The sequence below is a fragment of the Daktulosphaira vitifoliae genome, unplaced genomic scaffold (assembly GCF_025091365.1).
Source record: "Daktulosphaira vitifoliae isolate Bord-2020 unplaced genomic scaffold, ASM2509136v1 Scaffold_1, whole genome shotgun sequence".
In the NCBI taxonomy this organism is placed as follows: domain Eukaryota; kingdom Metazoa; phylum Arthropoda; class Insecta; order Hemiptera; family Phylloxeridae; genus Daktulosphaira; species Daktulosphaira vitifoliae.
Window position 1 is genome coordinate 18,767,087 of NW_026099572.1, and position 20,923 is coordinate 18,788,009.

Genomic DNA, 20,923 nt, shown 5'->3' on the forward strand with positions numbered 1-20,923 from the left:
GTGGCCCACCACTCACTGACAACTTAAATAACTTTTGATCCAGTTAATATTTTTAGTTGATTTTTTTTTTAAATAATAGTTATACGTTAGGTCTATAGCTATATCTCAATAATTAATTTTTTTACATTTTATTAAAAATATTAATTATTTTTAAATTTTAAATAAAATGTAAAAAAAAAATCTAAGATAGCTATTTTGTAGAGTAGAATTTAAGAAAAATTTTAGTAAAAAAATATCTTATTAATATTCAGTAGTAAATATTCTGTAGCGTTTTGAAGTTTGTGAAAATTTGAATTTTCATGTACTATTTTACTTACAGTATTAAACATTAAAATACGTATTGAGAAAAGGACAGAAGAAAACGCTATCTTTTCAATATACTTTTGAATGAGAGTGATAAGTAATAATTGCCTTGTCTATTTTCTTATCATGATATTTATGCCAAGTTTGTAATGTATACACACTATCATCATATGTATACACAGTAATCATGAAAAGATAGCNAGTATATGAATATACATCTCCTTTTTATTTTTAAGTTTTCTTCGTAAAAATTACAATATTATATTATTGAATACCACTTTCATACTCAATTTAATTACTGTAATTATTATGTATTCATATATTATAGTTATAAATCGGGGTAAAATTAAGGGAATAAGTGTTATTGTTGTTTTTGAAATAATCTACCAATTTCATTTTTTTCTATTTAATAATATTTATTTCAAACTTGCAAGTTGAGTTAAAAGTTATGGTAATAAATTCATTTTTTTTTATTAAAACTTTCACTTTAAAGAACAAAAAGAAGTAGGTTCAAAATGATTACTTTTAACATATTAAAAATCGATAATAATTTGAAAATAATTAATTATAAAAAATATGTAATATATAATTAAACGAATTACTAATCTGGATATAATTAAGGAAATAGGAGTTGATGTTGGGTTGGTTTGGTTACATTTTTAACTTTATAATGCTATAACTCATTGAAAAGTGTACGAATCAACACAATTTTTTTATGAGAAANTTCATTGAAAAGTGTATGAATCAACACAATTTTTTTATGAGAAATAATATTTTTTAATAATCCCTTTTTTATTCGACATATTTTATCTTAATCAGGGTATTAATAAGGAACTAGCAGATCATGCAGCTTTTGTAATTATCCACCAATTTCTTAGAATTAAACACTATCTACTGATTTGCATCGAAGCGTTTCTTATGATAGTGATTTTAATCACTGTCAGATTAAATCTATACTGGACCCAACTATGCAACGTCCCCACTGTGCTGCGACCCCACTGTGCTGAGTTTTTTTATTTATTTATTTATTTTATTTTAATTATTTAACGCCAAACAGCAATTTACAGGAATAATATTATGGTAATATAAATATATAACATAATATAACAAAATGAATAGAAAAAAAAATATACATGCATATATGTAAAACATAGAGTAAGAAACTATGACAACAAAATAATGACAATAAATTTAAGATTTATAAGATAAATGTAATATATAATTAATATAAGACAGTTAAATTTTATAAAAGTAAATGTGACCAAAAAGCTAAGTATTATTGAGAGAGCGTAGCATTCTGTGTATTGGATTACTATTATTATAGGAGGTATGATGAGAGGGAATATGAAAGGGAAAGTGATTTCTAGTGGGATAGGATGAAACACGAAAGGATATAGAAGACAAAAGGTCTGGTACATCAATTAGACCATTAAGGAGAGCATCGATAAATGAACGGTCTGCATCAAATCGCCTGGAACTAAGAGTAGGGATATTAAGTGTGGAACGAATAATGGAGTAATCATGAGNAATTTGCTAATAACAAAAAAAGAAAAGTAGATTTTATTCTTCAATTATTTTAATAGTATTTGTTACAAACTTAGGTGTTAAGTTATAATATTGTAAGAAATATATATTTTGTTTTTATTTGTTAAATAGCTTTTAATTTCAAATAAAGTTCTTCATATGCAATTAATTTTGATTAACGAGTTTATTTTTATATACCTATGTCCTTAAAGTCATCAAAAAACATATACTATAGTAATTAAAAACATTATTATGCAGTATACATTAAACGAATTTTCAAAAATAGAAATGTAATAATCATGTAATAAAAACGTGTAATGTAATAAATACAAAATAATAAATCAGTTCTTAAAAAAAAAAAAAATGTATGTAATGACGCCCCCCCTGGAATAAATTCTGGATCCGCCCCTGGTACTTGGTCAATCTGTCGTAGACATAATAATCTTTGGGCCACTGTAGCACAGTGAACCAGTCTGAGTGTATGCTAAGAAGAAACATTTCCTATTTTGCTCCAAATGGGAAAATATTATTTAATCGTATATTAAGAGTACCACTATTAAGTAAAACTAAATTGTATATTAAAATTATCAATATGGCGTATGATCATTTTTGGATCATCTCTTACAGTATATGACTGAAAAGCCTAAATTTTATTATACAAAAATCAAAAATACAAGGGAAACACCAAATAAATGCAACAAAATTTTACAACTACTTGTATTTATTTATTACTAAGTAATAATTAAATACGATTATATTCATGACTAAACTTAAATACTTTTAAAATAATAAAATCAACGGGTGCCATTCCAGCTCTTACATTTTCAAAATACTTTTGCAAATCACTAGCATACAACTTTAACTGCTCTTCTACTGTTGAATGAATAAATAGATTTTTTTTTGAATTATTACGTATTAAGTTAGATAAATTAAGATATGGAATGCTAAAAACTCGTGCTTGTATATTGAAAGAGTGTATGACTTTAGTGGTATACATTATTAATGTTTGCTGGTTAATTATTTTATCATTTTTCATGTCATCTACGAAACCCATAAATGGTTTTTGAAACAATTCGCCTGAAAATACACCGATTTCACTTATTGTGTTTAATGGGATTTTAAATAAATTCAAAAAATCTTCTCTGTTAAAATCTTCTGAAAAGCAATTTATAAGATAAATACTATGTAGAGCCAAATAAAAATAAGTTACCAGAAACAAATTTCTCTTTATAGCGTCAGTATATAACAACAAATCATTATATTTTCTTTTCCAATTTTTGCACGCTGTCCAATATGTCTGTGCTATATGATATTCATTATAACTTGGAAATATTTTTTTAGGAGGAATGAATGTCTTATAACCATCAGTGTTATCCCAAAAAAAGCTATAAACATTCGATACGTCTTCATACTGATAAATTTCGTTAAATGTCTCAGGATAAAAATCGGAATACAATTTTAATTGTTTTGATATTTCGTATATTGTACTAAGATCAGGGTAATTATCATATGTTCTAGGAAAATTTTGTAAATTATTTTGGTAAAAGCTCACTTTACAAAAGTCGTAAATATTTGAGATATAACAAAAGTTAACTTCTACTGGTGTTATTTTTTTTTCAAACAATGCATTTATAGTAATTGATGTGTACCAAATCTCTTTTGTAGTAAAACCTATTGTATAGTAGTATATCGATAGAATGCGATGTAAAATTACCCTAAATACCTCTAGCACATCATAATTTATATCATCTTTATCTACCATGTCAAATTTGATGTGGTACATTATATAAAGGCAAAGTTCTGTGTACTTGCATCCTAATTTCCATATTTTAACTTTAAGGTTTTTGTCTCGATGAATCAAAAATTTTTCATCCCTCTCATTTTGTTCCAAAAGTTCTTGAAGTTTTTTATCCGTAAGTAAATATTCTTCAAAAATATCATTTACTAGCATTAAAAAATGAGCATTTTTTTTACATTGCTATAGAAAAAAAAGGATACATGTATAAGTTTATACATAATGTAATAAATTTATAAAATATTATATTATTCTCTAAATTTACATACTGTTTTATTTATTTAGCGAGAGCAAATCTAATGATATCACTTCAAAGTGGAAACATTTAGACAATAACAGATATTCTTAAAAAAATTTCTATCATCAATACAAAGCTAAGAAGGGTTTAATTTCGAAATAACTTTTGAAAATACTCCGAGCTAAAAAAAAAAAATTGTCCCGACATCTTTTCTTCTATAGTCAGATTTTCAATAAAAATATTCTGTTAAAAATGTGTATAATTCTATGCTCTATTCACAATTACACTGGTCTATAAAATAAACTTTTATAAGATTTTCGTCAGAGACGAAAATGTACTAATTAAAAATCAAATTAATAAATCAATTTTTAGCGCTGCAATTAGATTTTTTCTATCACCTCCCGTTTTTAGACAATTACATGATAATTAGTATAAAACAAGTGACTACACATAAAACATTAATTTAAAACAAAAGGTAGCACAGTGGGGTCATGGTACAATAAGTGGTGGTGGTATAATTGGGACAATTATAGATGATATCTAACAGTGATTAAAATAAGAAACCCTTCAATGCTAATCTGTAGATAGTGTTTAGTTTTCAAAAATTGATGGATTATGCAAAAAGCAAAATGTTTATATTCTGATTACAAGTTTTATGATGCATAATTGTAATATATGAATAAATATTTATTATAGCAATTAAATATAGTATGAAATTGATATTTAATAATTTAGTATGGTAATTTTTACGGAAAAATTACTGTTAGTAGTAATTAAATAATTTTCTGGTCACATATCAATTTAAAAAACAGGACATTTTATTCCACGTAGAATTTTCTATTTAATGTTATAAATTCTAAACTTGCAAGTTGAGTTAAAATTGTGTTTAAAAGTTCAATATTTTGAACATCCATATAAATCAACTTTAAAAGATTAAAAAAATAAGTTAAAAATGTCATTTTTAAATTGAAATTTTGCACGTATTAGTTTTAACATATTAAAAATCAATAATAACTTGATAAAAAAATTTTTTAAATTAATATTTTCATATGTTTCTAATTAGTAATAATCTCAAAAAAGAAGTGTTTGAAAAAATCTATTTTATGACTTGAAATCAGCGTAAAAATTTGATTAGGTAAAGTATACAGAATGATTCATTAAGGATAAGACACTCAGTTTCTTGGTAACTATTGAAAATTTTAAATTTGTCACGGAAAATATTGTTTGATTCAAAAAACTCTGCAAAAATATGAAGTAAAAACATAATTTTTTTCATCCTTTCAAGGTTAAAAAACATTAACTTGATTTTACTTCAACGGGAACCCCTATTTTAAATTTGTTATTATGATTTAAAATAAAAGTATAAACAACTTTGCTCTTATAATTTTTTTTTTTTATCAACCGTTCGTCTGTTACAGCTTGTTAAAGTTAAATGATTTTAGACTAAAGTCCTATTATTATTTTCTGTTTTGAATACAGGAGTCACTCATTTTCTATGGTGTAACATAAAATAATCTAACTTAATTCAGTTTATGAGGTTATGCTACAAATTTTAATACGTATCCGTCAACAAAAATAAAGATTACTTTGTGTATTATTGTAGTATTCAATTATTAAAAGTCACTGTACTACACATAAAGTTGGGGTTTTCAAAGAAATTGATTCTTTAGTATTGCAGTTTGTCGTACAAACCAATAGACTGTGTTATTAATAATATAGTTAAGGCCTGATTTGAATCTATTATTATTATCTCTCAATTAGTGTGTCGTAAATTATTATTGCTATCTTACATGTCATATCTTGGTCAATAAAAATTAGGTTATAATAAAAATAGTGACTTCTATATTCAAAACAGTAAAATAATAGAAATTTAGTACAAAATCATTTAACTTTAACAAACTGTAACAGACAAACGGTTGATCGGAATAAAAAATTATAAGAGCAAAGTTGTTTATACTTTTATTTTAAATCATAATAACAAATTCAAAATAGGGGTTCCCATTTAAAAAAATTCAAATTAATGATTTTTAACCTTGAAGGAATAAAAAAAAATATGATTTTACTAAATATTATTGTAGAGTTATTTGAATAAAACAATATTTTCTTACTAAAAATTTTTAATTTTCAATAGTTACCGAGAAAATGAGTGTCTTATTCTTAATGAATCACTCTGTATATTAGTCTATAATCACTAAAAAATATTTTATAATATTGATATTATTTTACTGTGTAATTTAGTATAAAAACGAATTTTATACTCCTATTAATTTGAAGATGTTTAATTAAATAAAGGTTTTTTTTAAAGTGGCCAATTTATACAATAGCGTAATTTTGAGATATTTGTCTGAATTTCTAAAATTAAAGGATTTTTTCCAACATTTGTTGATTATTAGTTTAACAAGATTAAAATCGTGTTCTTTTAACGTATTGGTCTTTCAAATTGGTCAAGTGAGAATTGAGAATAATTATTATTCAAGTTATTCAATTTAAATGAGATAAAAATCAAACGAACTTTGAATTTTTTTTTCATCTCAAAAAAGAATTAAGAAAAAATACAATAAAAGTTACTTCGAACATTTATACCCCAAATGTATTATATTATACGCAGCCAACGTGAATTACACGGATATTAACTAAAGCTGACAATTTAAGATAGTTCAAAAATTCAAAGTAGCTTTTCATAACTTTGAGGAGGCAAAATAATCAAAATAAGTATAAATTTATACTTCAAGTAAGTTTGATTCCTGTAAATTGTATAAAAATTCGTGGAATCATTACTATGGCAAACCCTTATAAAGTTTTTTTTGATCGTATAGTACATAATACAAGCTTTATTTTAACTTATGTTTGAAGTTCGGAGTATTTCCGGAACATTTTCAAAACTTAAGTTGAAAAAGTTTAATTTGAAGTTGCTATTTGAATCCCCGCCTGTGAGCATGTAAAGGGTCAGATTTTCAACAAATTTATATCAAATAATAGGAAAATACATAAGGTTTTTATATAAAAAACTTATGGAATTTTTAAGAAAAAAAAAGTTTAAAAAATGTCTAAATTTACCAATTTTAAAAATCGTGTAATTTCCCCCAAATATATGAAACGAGGGCAAAATTTTCAATTCTTGGGCAATGCCTTCAATTAGTTAAGATTTGTGATCTTTTGACGTATCGTTGAATCATATCGATCCGATGAGACCTGAGAAAAAGTGGCGATAGACAAAAATAAAAAAAAATACATCATAGTAAATTTAATAACTTCTCAGCTTTGTATTGAAGCTAAAATATAAAGAGCAAGTATACTATGCTATATATACCTTATATTAGTAAAATATTTAAATAAATTCAGTCTGCTTACCATTTTCGATGACTGACAATTTAGCTGATACAATAATGCAAAAAAAATAGTTTGGAATACTATGTGACGTATCATTATAGCAAAAGTATAATTTTCGTTTACGACCTATTAAAAATGTGTTCAACAATGGCATTTAAATACTCAATAACATACCTAATATATTTAACTTGTACACGGTGATTGTTTTAACATTAGGTACTCAATTTTTCTTAAAATAATAATTATGTCAAGACTATTATTTTTTATATTTTTTAGTGTGAACATTTTCTGAATTTATTAGACACTAATTACTTTTTTAACTCATCCCTTATTCTTTATATGGGTTTTAACTTAATTTTTCTTAAATAGCAATATACATATTTAATTATCTAATAATATAAAGATAATCATATTAAGAAAATGTCTGATAAAACAAAATTTTTGACCTGTATTTCGGAAGTTATCATTTTTATACCTAGTCTGGAGGAAGGTTTTGGTCAAAATGTGTCTAATGATGAATATCGTCTATCTCGCCTCACCTCCAGTCTATATTTTAAAATGGTAATAATTTTCGAAGTAATGGAGAAATATTTGTTCTTGTCTTGCTAATTAAATATGTATGTTGCTAATTAAATACATTAAGTTGAAACCCTTATAAGAATAAAAAAAAGTAATAAATAACTGATTTATCGAGAAGTACAATATATACGACACTAAAAAGTATCATAAATATTTTTAAGATAATTATTATTTAAGAGAAATCAAGTAGATAACTTTAATAGAATCATACTGTATATATTTTATGACTAAAAATGTTTTTTATTAAAATTAAATTATCCGCGTGACGGTATTTTTAACTTACTTAAATATAAAAATGAACAAATTTGATTACGTCAGTAATTCTTTAAGATAAATAAAGTCATGTTTTTATCTATTTTTAATTAAAATAAAAATTTTGATTATTTAGTATATTTTTAATAAATAACTAAAAATTATTAAAATAATTCAAGAAAGGTTTTTTATAACTATTACTATGCATAAGGAATGTACTCATACATAGTAACGTGAACGGATAGCAGCATATGTATTTAGTTAACAACTTCTCAAACCCAAAATTTAAAAGCACTATTGTCAATTGGAAACATTTTATTTAAAATTAAAAATATATCTAAAATATTAATTTAAAACTAAATTATTTGAAAATAATTCAAAAGTCACAAAAATTAATTTAGCATCGTGTATTTTACATTTTCAACGTTTAACACATTGTCACCGAAAAATACTCCCTTATATACCCTTAGTGATCTTATTAATAGTGACGTTATCACTAGATCTTATCATGTAGCCGATTGTCACATTTTGCCAGTTTACACATGTTTAATGATGAATTTTCCAGTGGGCCAAGATCCCAATTTATTAAAATATTCTTATTTTTAAGTATTTCATTAACTTCTTTATAATTATTTACATTTTTAATTAATTTTATGATTTTAATGAAATGATTATGTTAATAAATGTTCAGCTACAAGAGATTTATCAACTTCTTGATTTTTAATATTTCTTAAGTGTTCTTTAAACCTAATCCCTATATTTCTTTTGTTTATCCTACTTAACGTTTATTGCAACTTTCACAGTGTAGTTTTTAAATGTCCGATCTTCCCCCTTCTTCTACTTTAGGGTTACCATATAAATCTCTTAAATTATTACTTTTAAATGTTAATAAAGTAGTACCAATATTCTTAAAAATTCTTGCTAGTCTATTTGAGATACCCGTATAATATAAAATTGGCGATTTAATTCGTTTTTGTTCCCCACGCTAGTGAGTGTACTAGTCTCCTTTCTTTATTCCACTTTTGTGTTTGGACTAAATTTGAAATTACGTTTTCGTTATAACCATTAAATCTAGCTGTATCTCTTATAACCCCCAGTTCTTCATCAAAATCTATTTAATCATTGGGATATTAACTAATCCGTAACTATAATATTAAAAATTGTCATTTTGTGTTGCTATCTGTGGTTCGAATTATTTGAAATGTATGAAACACACTCACGTTCGGGTATGTATATTTCTGATAAATTAAAAAATTTAACTCTCCACCTTTTCATTTAATTAATAAATCCAAAAAATTCTACTTTCTATACACATATTTAAAGTTATGACACCTGCTGTATAAAAAAAATGGTCCAATTAAAAAAAAGTAAGTAGGATGAAAGGGTTATATAAAAAACGGTAGCACAGTGGGGTCGTGTCACAGTGTGGACGTGGCATAGTTGGAGCAAGTATAGATTATATCTGGCAGTGATTAAAATACATTAAAATAAGTACAAAAAGTTTAAAAATGCCGAAATTTACCGTTTTTAAAAATGGTAATTTTTTAGGGGATTTCCCCCATTTACAGGGAACGATGAAATTTTTATAAATTTTTAAGAACAATGTCTTCAATTAGATACGATTAGTAATCTTTTAACATATCGTTGAAAGAAAACGGTCCTGTGAGATCTGAAAAAAAGTAATGACAGATATGAAAATCTGTGACTAGCGGTATTATATTTAAAGTCGTACCCGCACCACCAGCATCCACAAACTGCCAAGTACACTGTTTAGTTAATAAGATTATGTTTGCCGTAGAAAAAAAATTATATTATATGGATGTATCACAAGAATTATTTCCGTCTCCTTCATCCACTATTAACTTCCCAATACATTAACATAAATAATAAAGTACTTCTTTACAAACTATTACTGAAACTTCTGTAGTACAGCTTTAGGATGCTACTAAAATCTCAAACACAAACCGTATCCAAAGATTCCAATCTAAAAATCTTACTATTAATTACCAAAGCTACTTTTTATGTTTCAAATCATACTCTACACTCTGATTTAAATATTCCTATTGTAAATGAAGTTATAAAACTATACTATAGCCGGTTCTAATCCCGATTGTTTCAATACAAAAATCCTCTCTTATCAGTTTGTAGTTTGCTCTACCTTACGATTTGACAGTACTTTACACCGTCTATCTACCTGATGCAACCTCATTATGGGGAGCCAGCATAGGATAAGGTGTAAAACTCTTTCCACCTTGGTATTTTGGTAAATAAAAATTTTGTAGATTTTTTTACTATGCCCCATTTTTGTAATACTGGCTACGCTACTAAATAAACACAGTTGTAAAGCAATTTATAAATACAGAGTGATTGGTTTATCATAAATAATTCGATTACTCACAAAATAAATAATGTTGGAAAACAATTTTTTGACATTTTTAATTACGTATACATCTTGATTATTAACTCTAAATTACTTTTTAGAATCATCCTTTTTAACACGCTTATATTAGTTTCACCTGTATGTATGTTTGTAACTCTCCAAACGCCACGCGTTATCGCATATTCCGTCGTCTAGACTAGACTGTTATACGCATTCACCCCTCCTAAAAAAAATAACTTAAGCACCTTATCGATTATAAATTTTAGTATCACAGAATACTAAGAATTAATTTTTATAAAGTATGAAATATTTTATAATCTTAATTTGTATATGTCATGACATTATCAAATAGTTCATCTGTTTCATTCTCGTTTTTGCTTTGATGGACGACCCATCTTAGTTCGTAATTTGCAAATAATACTTTAAACTTAAACAATTTAAATCACAAAACAAAATACTTTTACCACAGAACAGATTCACCTGTTCTGTGCTTTTATTTTCTTCCATTTGAACCGACATGCGTTGGCGCTTAAAATGTGACAAGATTATTGTGTGGTAATACTAAAAACATACTGAGACCACGGTTATACCGTACACAAGTCAATTGCTTTTGTTTGTTATGATAACCATGTTTCCCTGGCGGATCTGACAACTAATTATGTTTTAAAAATATATCTATTAATCTACAATAATATTCACGATTATAGATACATTTAAATCTAATAATGCAATCTATCTATATCATTAATTACAATTGCGTATATCAATTAAAATCAAATCCAAAAGAATATAAATGTTGATAAAGCATTTTTTTTTTTTTTTAGATACAGCCGGTATAAAATAATTTTATACGCGTGTATCATACCGTATAATACAAATGTATAATACCGACTCACATCTCTATATATGTATAAACAAATTTTTATTTTGACTGACCATTATCATCCAAGTACATACGGCTTACGTATATATTCCTACCGCCGTTTATACCTCAGGTATAACGTTAGTCCGACCCGCCCGCTCACAAAACACGGCTATACCTAATGCATGATACGTTTACGTACTTAAGTCGCTTTACATGTATATATATATATATATATATATATATATTCTAATTACTATTAAAAATATATATTAACACACTTTATTCTTATTTAAAAATATAGAACTCATTCATTCCGATTACAAAGGATGAATCCAGTATCGTCATTTTTCGTCACTACCTCCATGTTCCGGGAGTGGGTAATTTACGCGCCTGCTGCTTTCCTTGGATGTGGTAGCCGTTTCTCAGACACCCTCCCCGGAATCGAACCCTGATTTCCCGTTACCCGTTACAACCATGATATTGATAGTAACTACTATCATAACATGAAACTAAAAAGTGAAAAATAAATATAGTTTAAAAAAACTAAAAAAACACGCTTTTAAAGCACATTGAACTAAAAAGTTAAAAATGATTTTTAAAATAATTATGAACAAAAAATACTAGTATTATTGTGATAAAAGCGTGGGTGCATTGTACCATATTTTGTATATATTGAACGCCCGATGCTTTTATCACAATAATACTAGTATTTTTTGTTCATAATTATTTTAAACTTATTTCAAAAATTATTTTTAACTTTTTAGTTCGATGTGCTTTAAAAGCGTGTTTTTTTAGTTTTTTTAAACTATATTTATTTTAAATGGCAACATACATATTTAGATGGCTTATAAATTAGAAAATAATCCAATTAAGAAAATAACTAGACTATAACAACTTTTGGAAGTTATTCTCATTTTTATATCTGGGCGGAAGGAAGATTACGAGGGGGAAACGACTAGTGACATATATAGCTGCACCTATTCTTACCTACAGTCTTAACTTTAAATTATTAACAACTTCTGAAATACTGGTCCAAAAAATGTTATCAATGAGTCAATTTCTTAATTACATCGTAATCTATTAAAAAACTAGTTAATGATGAACGGTGACATTTGAAAAAATAAATTTGACATCCTAATAAGTTATAATGCATGATTCTAAAAACTAATTATTAGCTGATGAATCAAAAAATTTAATTCACGCCTGTTATCGTACTGACGCTCTTTAACTATTTTGTCTGCACCTTTTTTTTCATTCCCTTCCTTAGGTAAGTCACCTTTTGTTGGGTGTCGAACTAACTCGTTATTTAGTTAATAATTTGTTATAATTTTCAATAGTTTTTTTTTTTAATGTATTTTAGCTTTCTGCGAAGCTGAGAAGGTATTAATTATATTAAAATGCCTTTTTTTGTTTTTTTTTTTGTGTGTATATTACTTCTTTCTCTCAGCTCTCACCGAACCGATTTCTTTCAACGGTACGTCAAAAGATCACAAATCGTATCTAATCAAAGACATTACCCTTAAAAATTGAAAAAAATTCCCTCATTCCCCGTAAATGGTGGAAAATTACAAATTGATGAATCGCAAATTTTTGACATTTTTTCAATTTTTTTACTAAAAACTGCCATAACTTTTTAAAAATAACCAAATCAATATCATTTTTTTCATAGACGCATGATGTCTTTACCTTTTATTTGGTATTTTTTTTTATAAATGTGACCTTTTACCTGCCCACAGGGGGGATTTAAAATGAGAACTTTTTCACAAAAAATTAACTTTTTCAAGATAACTTTTAAAAGTTTTCCGGAAAGTCTGAGACTTTAATTATAGAGTATATATATATACATCTTAAATTGCAGATTCTTATAATCAGACTTAACATATCTTACATATGTTAACGTTAATCATATTTTTGTCGTTCATTTGTTCATAGTGGATACCAAATACCCTGAACAATAAATTATAGTTCTATAATTACTTTTTATAGATTGAAATTATTTGAAAAGACTGAACTAGAATAATCAAATTTATAAGTTTAAAATGTTTAAAGGCAGTTGTTAAACTATCTAAATGTTTGTACATTTTATCTAAAATTACGTTTATGCAATTAATATTAGTTAACATTAATATTATTATTAATTACCTAATATAATACACTGATACTTATAGTCGTAAATATAACTAAATTTTTGATACCAACTTTTTCTTCAGTCATGTTCTTTAACTCTTTTAAATATGTGTTTTATAATATTATTTAGTCAATAAAAAAAAAACACAAACTGAGTTAATTTAATCAATATTTTTTTGTTTTCAATATTTTCATTCAAAATCACACACAGTAGAAGTACAAGTAAAAAATAAATGCTTCGTGACACTAAGATTCTTTTCATATAGCATTACCTTAATGTTTCATCTCATAATATTGGCCAATTTCAGAATAAAAATCAATTTTTGGTAACCAATAAATCATTAAAAAAAACTTAAAATTTTAAACAAATTTTAGCTTCGATGCGAAGCTGAGAATGTATTGATTTTACTAAGATGTTTTTTTTTTTTTTTTTTAATTATTATTTTTTTTTTTTTGTGTCTGTTACCAATTTTTCTCAGCTCTCACCAAACCGATTTCTTTCATTGATACGTCAAAAGATCACAAATCGTATCTAGTCGAAGACATTACCCTTAAAAATTGAAAAAAATTCCCTCGTTCCCCGTAAATGGGGGAAACCTCCTAAAAAATTACAAATTTAAAAATCGCTTATTTTCGATATTTTTTCAATTTTTTTTACTTAAAAGTACCATAACTTTTTCAAAAATGAACATATCAATATAATTCTTTTTTATATAGATGCATAATGTCATTACCTTTCATTTGGTATATTTTTTTCATTAATTTAACCCTTAACCTACCCAAAAGGGGGGATTTAAAATGACAACTTTTTCTCAAAAAATTAATTGTTTTAACTTAAATTTTGAAAATGTTCCGGAAGGTCTGACAATTTTATATATATAATAAATTAAAGCTAATGTAATATGCTTTATCATGAAAAAAAAAAATTTCGGACTTTATCTTATCTTCATGGTAAAAATGGCTACCGAATGCTATTTTTGTGTGAAAATTTTCGATTTTGTATTTTCCATTTTTAACTTTATTATGCTATAACTTTTTGAAAAATGTATGAATCATTACAATTTTTTTATGAGAAGTAGTATTTATATAGATCTTTCATTCGACATACTGTTTTTTTAAATCGGACCATTTCCCTAAATACAGGGGGGATTCAAAACATAAAAATGCATATAGAAAGTAGAACTTTTTCAACGTAACTTTTGAAAGTGTTCCGGAAGGTCTGACACTTTTATATATATCTTAAATTAAAGCTAATGTAATATACTTTATAATGGTAAAAAAAAATTTCGGACTTTATTTTATCTTCATGGTGAAAACAGACATTAAACTTAATAAAAAAAATACGATTTTTGTAAAAAAATTCTTTTTTATATTTTTAACTTTATAATGCTATAACTTCTCGAAAGATGTATGGATCAATATAATTCTTTTTTTTGTAGATGCATGATGTCTTTACCTATCATTTGGTATATTTTTTTTATAAATCTGACTTTTTACCTGCCTACAGGGGGGGATTCAAAATGACAACTTTTTCACAAAAAATTGACTTTTTCAACTTAACTTTTGAAAGTGTTCCGGAAGGTCTGACACTTTTATATATATCTTAAATTAAAGCTAATGTAATCTACTTTATTATGTAAAAAAAAAATTTCGGACTTTATTTTGTCTTCACGGTGAAAATGGCTACCAAATCCTATTATTTTGTGAAAATTCTCAATTTTATTTTTTACATTTTTAACTTTATAATGCTATAACTTATTGAAAAGTGTATTGATCAATACAATTTTTTTATGAGAAATAATATTTTTTAATAATCTCTTTTTCATTCGACATACTTTATCTTAATCAGGATATTAATAAGGAACTAGCAGATCATGTAGCTTTTGAAATAATCCACCAATTTTTTAAAATTAAACACTATCTAAAGATTTGCATCGAAGCGTTTTATTTTGATAGTGATTTTAATCACTATCGGATATCATTATACTTGATCCAACTATGCCACGTCACCACTGTGCCGCGACCCCCCTGTGCTGGGTTTTTTATACCTCAGCGTATCAATGAATATAAATGTGCTTTGCAACCTTTTCCCAATCCTTGTGGATACGAGTTGTACTTTAGGGTACAAGTTGAAAACCCATAAGACTGTTTCTACTGTATGGTTAAAAAACAACAATGCCTTATTTTGAGATCGCATTAAAATCTATCTAGCAAAATCAAAATCGTAATTCAGATTCAATCAGTAAGCAGGAAATGTTATTGTGTTTTAAAAAAAGAAGAATAGAGGATATATTCAAATATTTGTCGACTGCAATATTTAATAAACAATAAAAAGACCGACAATAAAAAAAATGAATGCATTAATTATATTAGACTTGAATTAGATTGACTAATAAAAGATTAATAAAAAATTAACTTAAATTATATTAGGCTTTATTAGACTAAAAGAAAAAAAGTATTATTTTTGATAAAAGTTTGGCTCCTCGGTCATATTAGACTGTTTTAGTTGGTATTTTTTAATTAAAAAGGTTATTACCAAAAATTAGTAATTTAAAAAAAACGTTCAGTCCTAAAATTTTTTACATAGATATAAATATTTCTGAATCTTGTTTTGGTCAGGCCAGAGGAAAATTTAAGAAATATTGGTGTCGATCTCTCAAACAATATACTCATTCTACTAAGTCAACTAAAGATACATTATTTGATTATAATTATAAAAATATAGAGTGTATAGAATCTCTTGCATACAATAATACAGTCATAGATTTTGTGTAACGGTTTCGTATTATTTATAATTAAACGCTTTATTCTCAAACGGTCATATTTACTGTCGAAATCAAAGTGTACAACGTGTGAAATACAGTGTAAACTCATAATCAACATTGGATTGTCAAAAATAAACATTACACTACGTGGGATACAAGGTAAGTACAAATTTAAATTCCCGCTTTCAAATTATAAATACTGTATTGCGTAATAAACCATTAAGATAGGTAATAAAGTTTGGTAGGATAATTGACTTCATTTATTCAATATTGTTCAACCCCGAGATCAGTTCATTATTTTTGTCACAACGTTTTTGTGCATTTTTATTTATTTGATCATTACCCTCATGTATTTAAACTCCGTTTATTCACCCCTCTGAATCATTTTTTATTCATATTATTATATTCTTTGCNTCGTTTATTTACCCCTCTGAATTCTTCTTTATTCATATTATTATATTCTTTGCACCCTTACATATCTTGCCACATTTAAACATGTGTTACTCCGCCATTTACCTTCTTATTAAATAATTTTTATTACCATTCGTCCCCAACACCTACAGCCTATTTCATCACATTCATCTCATCTTATAATTATAAATTCTAACCATTTTAAGTTCTAAGTTTTACTTTTTTTTCTTTTTATTTTTGGTTTATTACAGCTGTTTCGTGTCAACAACGTTGATGTTTATGAAATACGCGTGTAGGTATAAGAGAAACTCAGATTATTATACGAATTCACAATGTTGTAGATAAATATTAGTGATATTCGTTAAAAAATACTGTCATGTCAATGTGTCATACTTTTGGGGTTCATGATTTGGGCATCCGATGAAGTGTGCTTTACCGTATATACAGGAATTATACTCCTAATTATTATTAATAGAGACCAAATATTTGAACACCTTTCACGCTCTCTTAAAACGCAATTCAATTAATCTGAGTCGTAAATTAAATTATATGCGCCTCTTCACTTAGCTTCTAATGCTAAAATATTATTTGTATATGATTAGGAAGGATTTCGTACAGAATGGCTAATGAAAAAGTTTTTTTGACTTCATTTCCTTTTGTTTTATGTAGACTGTAAAATTTGATTTTAATTCCAAATGTTTTATTTGTATAATACTCACGTTTTATTCAGTTTGCGTGTAATAATAAAGTATATTACAGTTTTTTCAAATAAATCATTACAATGAATTCTTTAATGATTTGTTATTAGTTTTTTGCTTTTTATGTACATAAAGTTGAATGGAAAATGAAAAAAATGGAATGCGTCATTAGTTTAGACGGCAATAGATAATATTTTTTTACTTCATCACTGTAATAAAATATATTACCTTGGTTTCTAATTAAGAATTTTTTTTTTTTGATTAATAAAAAAATCTAAGATTAGGTATGCATTTAAACTCCACAACTTTAAGAAAATTACTTCTATTTTAATAATTGAATGGTATAAACAATTGTAAGATATCCTTAAGTTGTAATTAATTTTTATAATAATAATTAAAATATTTTTTAAGTACTTTTTAATTCGTTTTGGATTTTAGTCATATAATTTGTAATTTTTCTAAGAAGAACACGCTTAGAAACAGATTTTTTTATATTTTAACTCGATTTTGATTAAACGAATTTTATAAAATTTTATTTTAATAGTTGAACAGAAACTATTTCAGTTTTTCACACTATTTATTTTAATGGTAAATAAATTAATATCTGCATATTTTAATTTAAAAAACTCAATTTGTATCATTAAAAAAAATTATATTTTAAAATAAATTTTAAATTATAAGTCATTTATAAAAACAAAAAGTATAATTTATTTAACAAAAAAAAAAAACAAAAAGCCGACTATGTACTAACAATTTGTTAATCATTTTTTCAATATTTCTTTTAATTTATTAGTTACGATCAGTGGCGTAATTTGGGTTTTGTTTTTAGGGGCAATATACATAAACAATTTTTCACTTCCCTTACAAATGAAAACAAATTGTATATTTACCATATCATTAATTTTTTGGAAAGGATATGACACCTATATCCCCACTCCCATAAGTATGTCAGTGCATGCATACGGTTATTTTATAAATTCGTCGTTTAAATATTTTCACACAGAACCTTATAAAATGTAATATTATATTTTTTTCTTTTCAGAAATTAATAGAATCGTCCTAAATAACATTTTTTTTAAATTACTAACTTGGACATGATCTATAATTTTCAAAAAAAAAAAAATGGTTCTTTTTCCTCTCTCCACCCTTTAAAGAAATAACAACTTAAGTTTTTCAAATATATGATTAACATTCATATTATACACTTTAAGAGAGGTCTCAATTAGATATAATTTAGTGGTCAAAAAGTATTAATCAAAAAGAATAAATTATAACCAAAAAATAAATTGTTTTCCTTAAACAAAACATGTAATAATACAATAAATTTTGATAGGTTTGTAATTAATTATTAATTAACTTTTTAAACTAATATGCGTTTTCCAAAGAATAAAATTAAAATAAATAAGTAAAAATCAGTTATAACGTATTTTTAAGACTTTTACATGTTTTTTACTATATATAGTGTTTTTGTGGGCTATTTATTAAGAAAATAACATTGAAGTTATTATTTTTAAATTTCTTGTAAAATTTCCTTTACTTGAGTTTTACTTTTATAATTCTAAGTTAAGCAAAAAAAAAAATTATGAAATAGATCAGTTATTTCTATTAAATTTGATTTTTCGACTCAACTTAACGGGCACGGGTTAACCTAAACGGATCAGTACCAAATTTTGCACAGCTCATTTTTTTAACCATTAAAAAAAAATTAAGGGTAGCATAAAAAAAAAGTCATTCGATTTTTGAGAGCCACCCTAATGTCTCACACAGAACTTTATAAAATGTAATATTATAATTTTTCCTTTTTAGAAGTTAATAGTATCGTCCTAAATAACAATTTTTTTAAATTACTATTTTGGACATGATTTATAATTTTCAAAAAAAAAAAAGGGTTCTCTTATTTCTCTCCTTCCTTTAAAGAAATAACAACTTAAGTTTTTCAACTATAAAAATATATATTTAAATAGTTTAAAAATAAAAAACTGACTGGTCAATAACGACTTTAAACCAGTATTTTAAAAGATATTAGATATTTATTGGTCACGAAACCGCTAACCGCCCTTCTAGTGGGATATAAATTATATAGGGCCAGCGTTGCCCCGTTAAGGTACAGCTTAGCCAACTGTTAGGATCCTAGCGGGAAAGCACGTTGCAGTCTGGTGGAGGCGCCGGGTAAGTTCTGTAAATGTGTATTAACCTCTTGTCGCACTTGACAAACTTTTTGCAATTTACCTTGATACTCCTGCAATCTTTGTTCAGCTTGATCAATTAAATCTCTTTGGGATTGAATAAAATCTTGTAGCATAGCAGTTACTTTTTTACGATCCTCCATTTCACACACTAATCTCGTATTATAATCAGTCAATAAAGCTACAGCATCATTAACTTTACGTAAGAGATCTTCAGCTTCACTCTTACCTTTTAATTGAGATAACAAGCTCACATCTGCAATTTCTGGTGGAAGTTTGGAAATTCTTTCTCGTACTACTGCATCACATGATGGTGCATTTTCTAAATCATTTAGTGCTTTGATTAGTTCTTCTGGTTCTGGAGGATCATTAACTGGAGTTTTTGGCGATAAAGTAACATGCAACTCTTTAGTACCATCAATTTCTACAACAACTTCTTTTTCTTTTTTTAATCCATTATTTTGTGATTTGGATTTTTTTGTTTTATGGTTTTCTGTGTGTTTAACTTTTTTATTTGGTGGCTCATCCGTTGAGTTATTTACAGTTTCAGTAGCAAAAGAATCTTTGAATTCTTCAATTTGAATTTTACTGTAAACACCTCTTTCCTCCCAAATATTTAATAACCGTGTCAAGCTCTGTCTTGTTTTCAGAGTACAATTATTTAATGAAATTTGTTTAAAAGCTTTAGCCAGTTCTTTGCCAAACTCTTGTCCATACTCAGGTCCTTTTTTTTCACCATTTTGGATAACATCATTTGCAAGGTACATCAATGTTAATTGTTTGGCCTCATTTCCTGTTGATATTTCCTTAGCCCAAATTTTGACAACTGTATGAGCATACTTTCGATGATGAATTAACCAAAGTGATAAAGTTTGAATACTTTGTTGTGATGAATTTAGTTCTTTTAAACGTTTATTTAAGCCACTTTCAGTAAATCCAGACATATTATACGAGTAAAATATGTTTTTTTTACTTTTGGTATCAAAAATTTTAATTTTACATTTTATTTGTGAACTACTCAAATTAGCAATGATTTGATTACGTTTATTTTCATGTTGTAATTTATTTGATGGTTACAATATTGTCTTATAAAGAGTATAATACGAAGTGTATTTTGAGTCGACAGTTAACAATTAAACTACAAAACCAACTAAAGACTCATGACTTGGGCAGTACATATACTAAAATTGGAACGATACAGAGAAGATTAGCATGGCCCCTGCGCAAGTCTGCCACTTCAAGAACTCGCTATTGTAAATTTTTTTTTTATTGCGCGTATATTAACTGGATCTGACTTTTACGAATGAGATGACATTTTTTTTTTCTCTCTTAAATCAATTGTCCATTTTAAAATAAACATTTGCTTATGCATGATTAACGTAACTAAGACACCTATGTAAATGTAAGCTTGGTTTTTTTGACAACGTTTTGACTACTTACATTAGATTAAAGTAACTCAAATACATTTTA

The 20,923-nt window shown here is 26.0% G+C and overlaps 3 protein-coding genes and 1 non-coding gene across 4 annotated transcripts in view; 2 read left to right on the top strand and 2 right to left on the bottom strand.

The window, feature by feature from the left end:
• LOC126896839 (uncharacterized) overlaps positions 1–20,923 on the top strand; it is a 164,108-nt gene that overhangs the window by 100,732 nt on the left and 42,453 nt on the right. The window lies entirely within an intron of this gene.
• LOC126896824 (uncharacterized) lies at positions 1,913–7,330 on the bottom strand. The gene is made up of 2 exons (XM_050669933.1): positions 7,212–7,330; positions 1,913–3,805 (listed from the first exon to the last, which is right to left on the bottom strand). The coding sequence occupies exons 1-2, from the start codon at positions 7,284–7,286 to the stop codon at positions 2,570–2,572; spliced, it is 1,311 nt and encodes a 436-aa protein (XP_050525890.1). The 5' UTR covers positions 7,287–7,330; the 3' UTR covers positions 1,913–2,569.
• Positions 19,375–20,632, bottom strand: LOC126896830 (regulation of nuclear pre-mRNA domain-containing protein 1B-like). The gene has a single exon (XM_050669940.1). It carries the CDS (start codon positions 20,395–20,397, stop codon positions 19,390–19,392), a length of 1,008 nt encoding a protein of 335 aa, XP_050525897.1. The 5' UTR covers positions 20,398–20,632; the 3' UTR covers positions 19,375–19,389.
• Positions 20,615–20,718, top strand: LOC126897103 (U6 spliceosomal RNA). Its single transcript, XR_007702029.1, has one exon. It is a non-coding gene; the product is annotated as a U6 spliceosomal RNA (small nuclear RNA).

What these genes read in the sequence shown, in the direction of transcription:
- LOC126896824 (XM_050669933.1), bottom strand. Translation starts at nt 7,286, where the DNA reads ATGATACGTCACATAGTATTCCAAACTATTTTTTTTGCATTATTGTAT. An exon ending in ATTGTCAGTCATCGAAAATG is followed by an intron (nt 3,806 to 7,211) that starts GTAAGCAGACTG and finishes TTTTTTCTATAG; the next exon opens with CAATGTAAAAAAAATGCTCA.
- LOC126896830 (XM_050669940.1), bottom strand. Translation starts at nt 20,397, where the DNA reads ATGTCTGGATTTACTGAAAGTGGCTTAAATAAACGTTTAAAAGAACTA.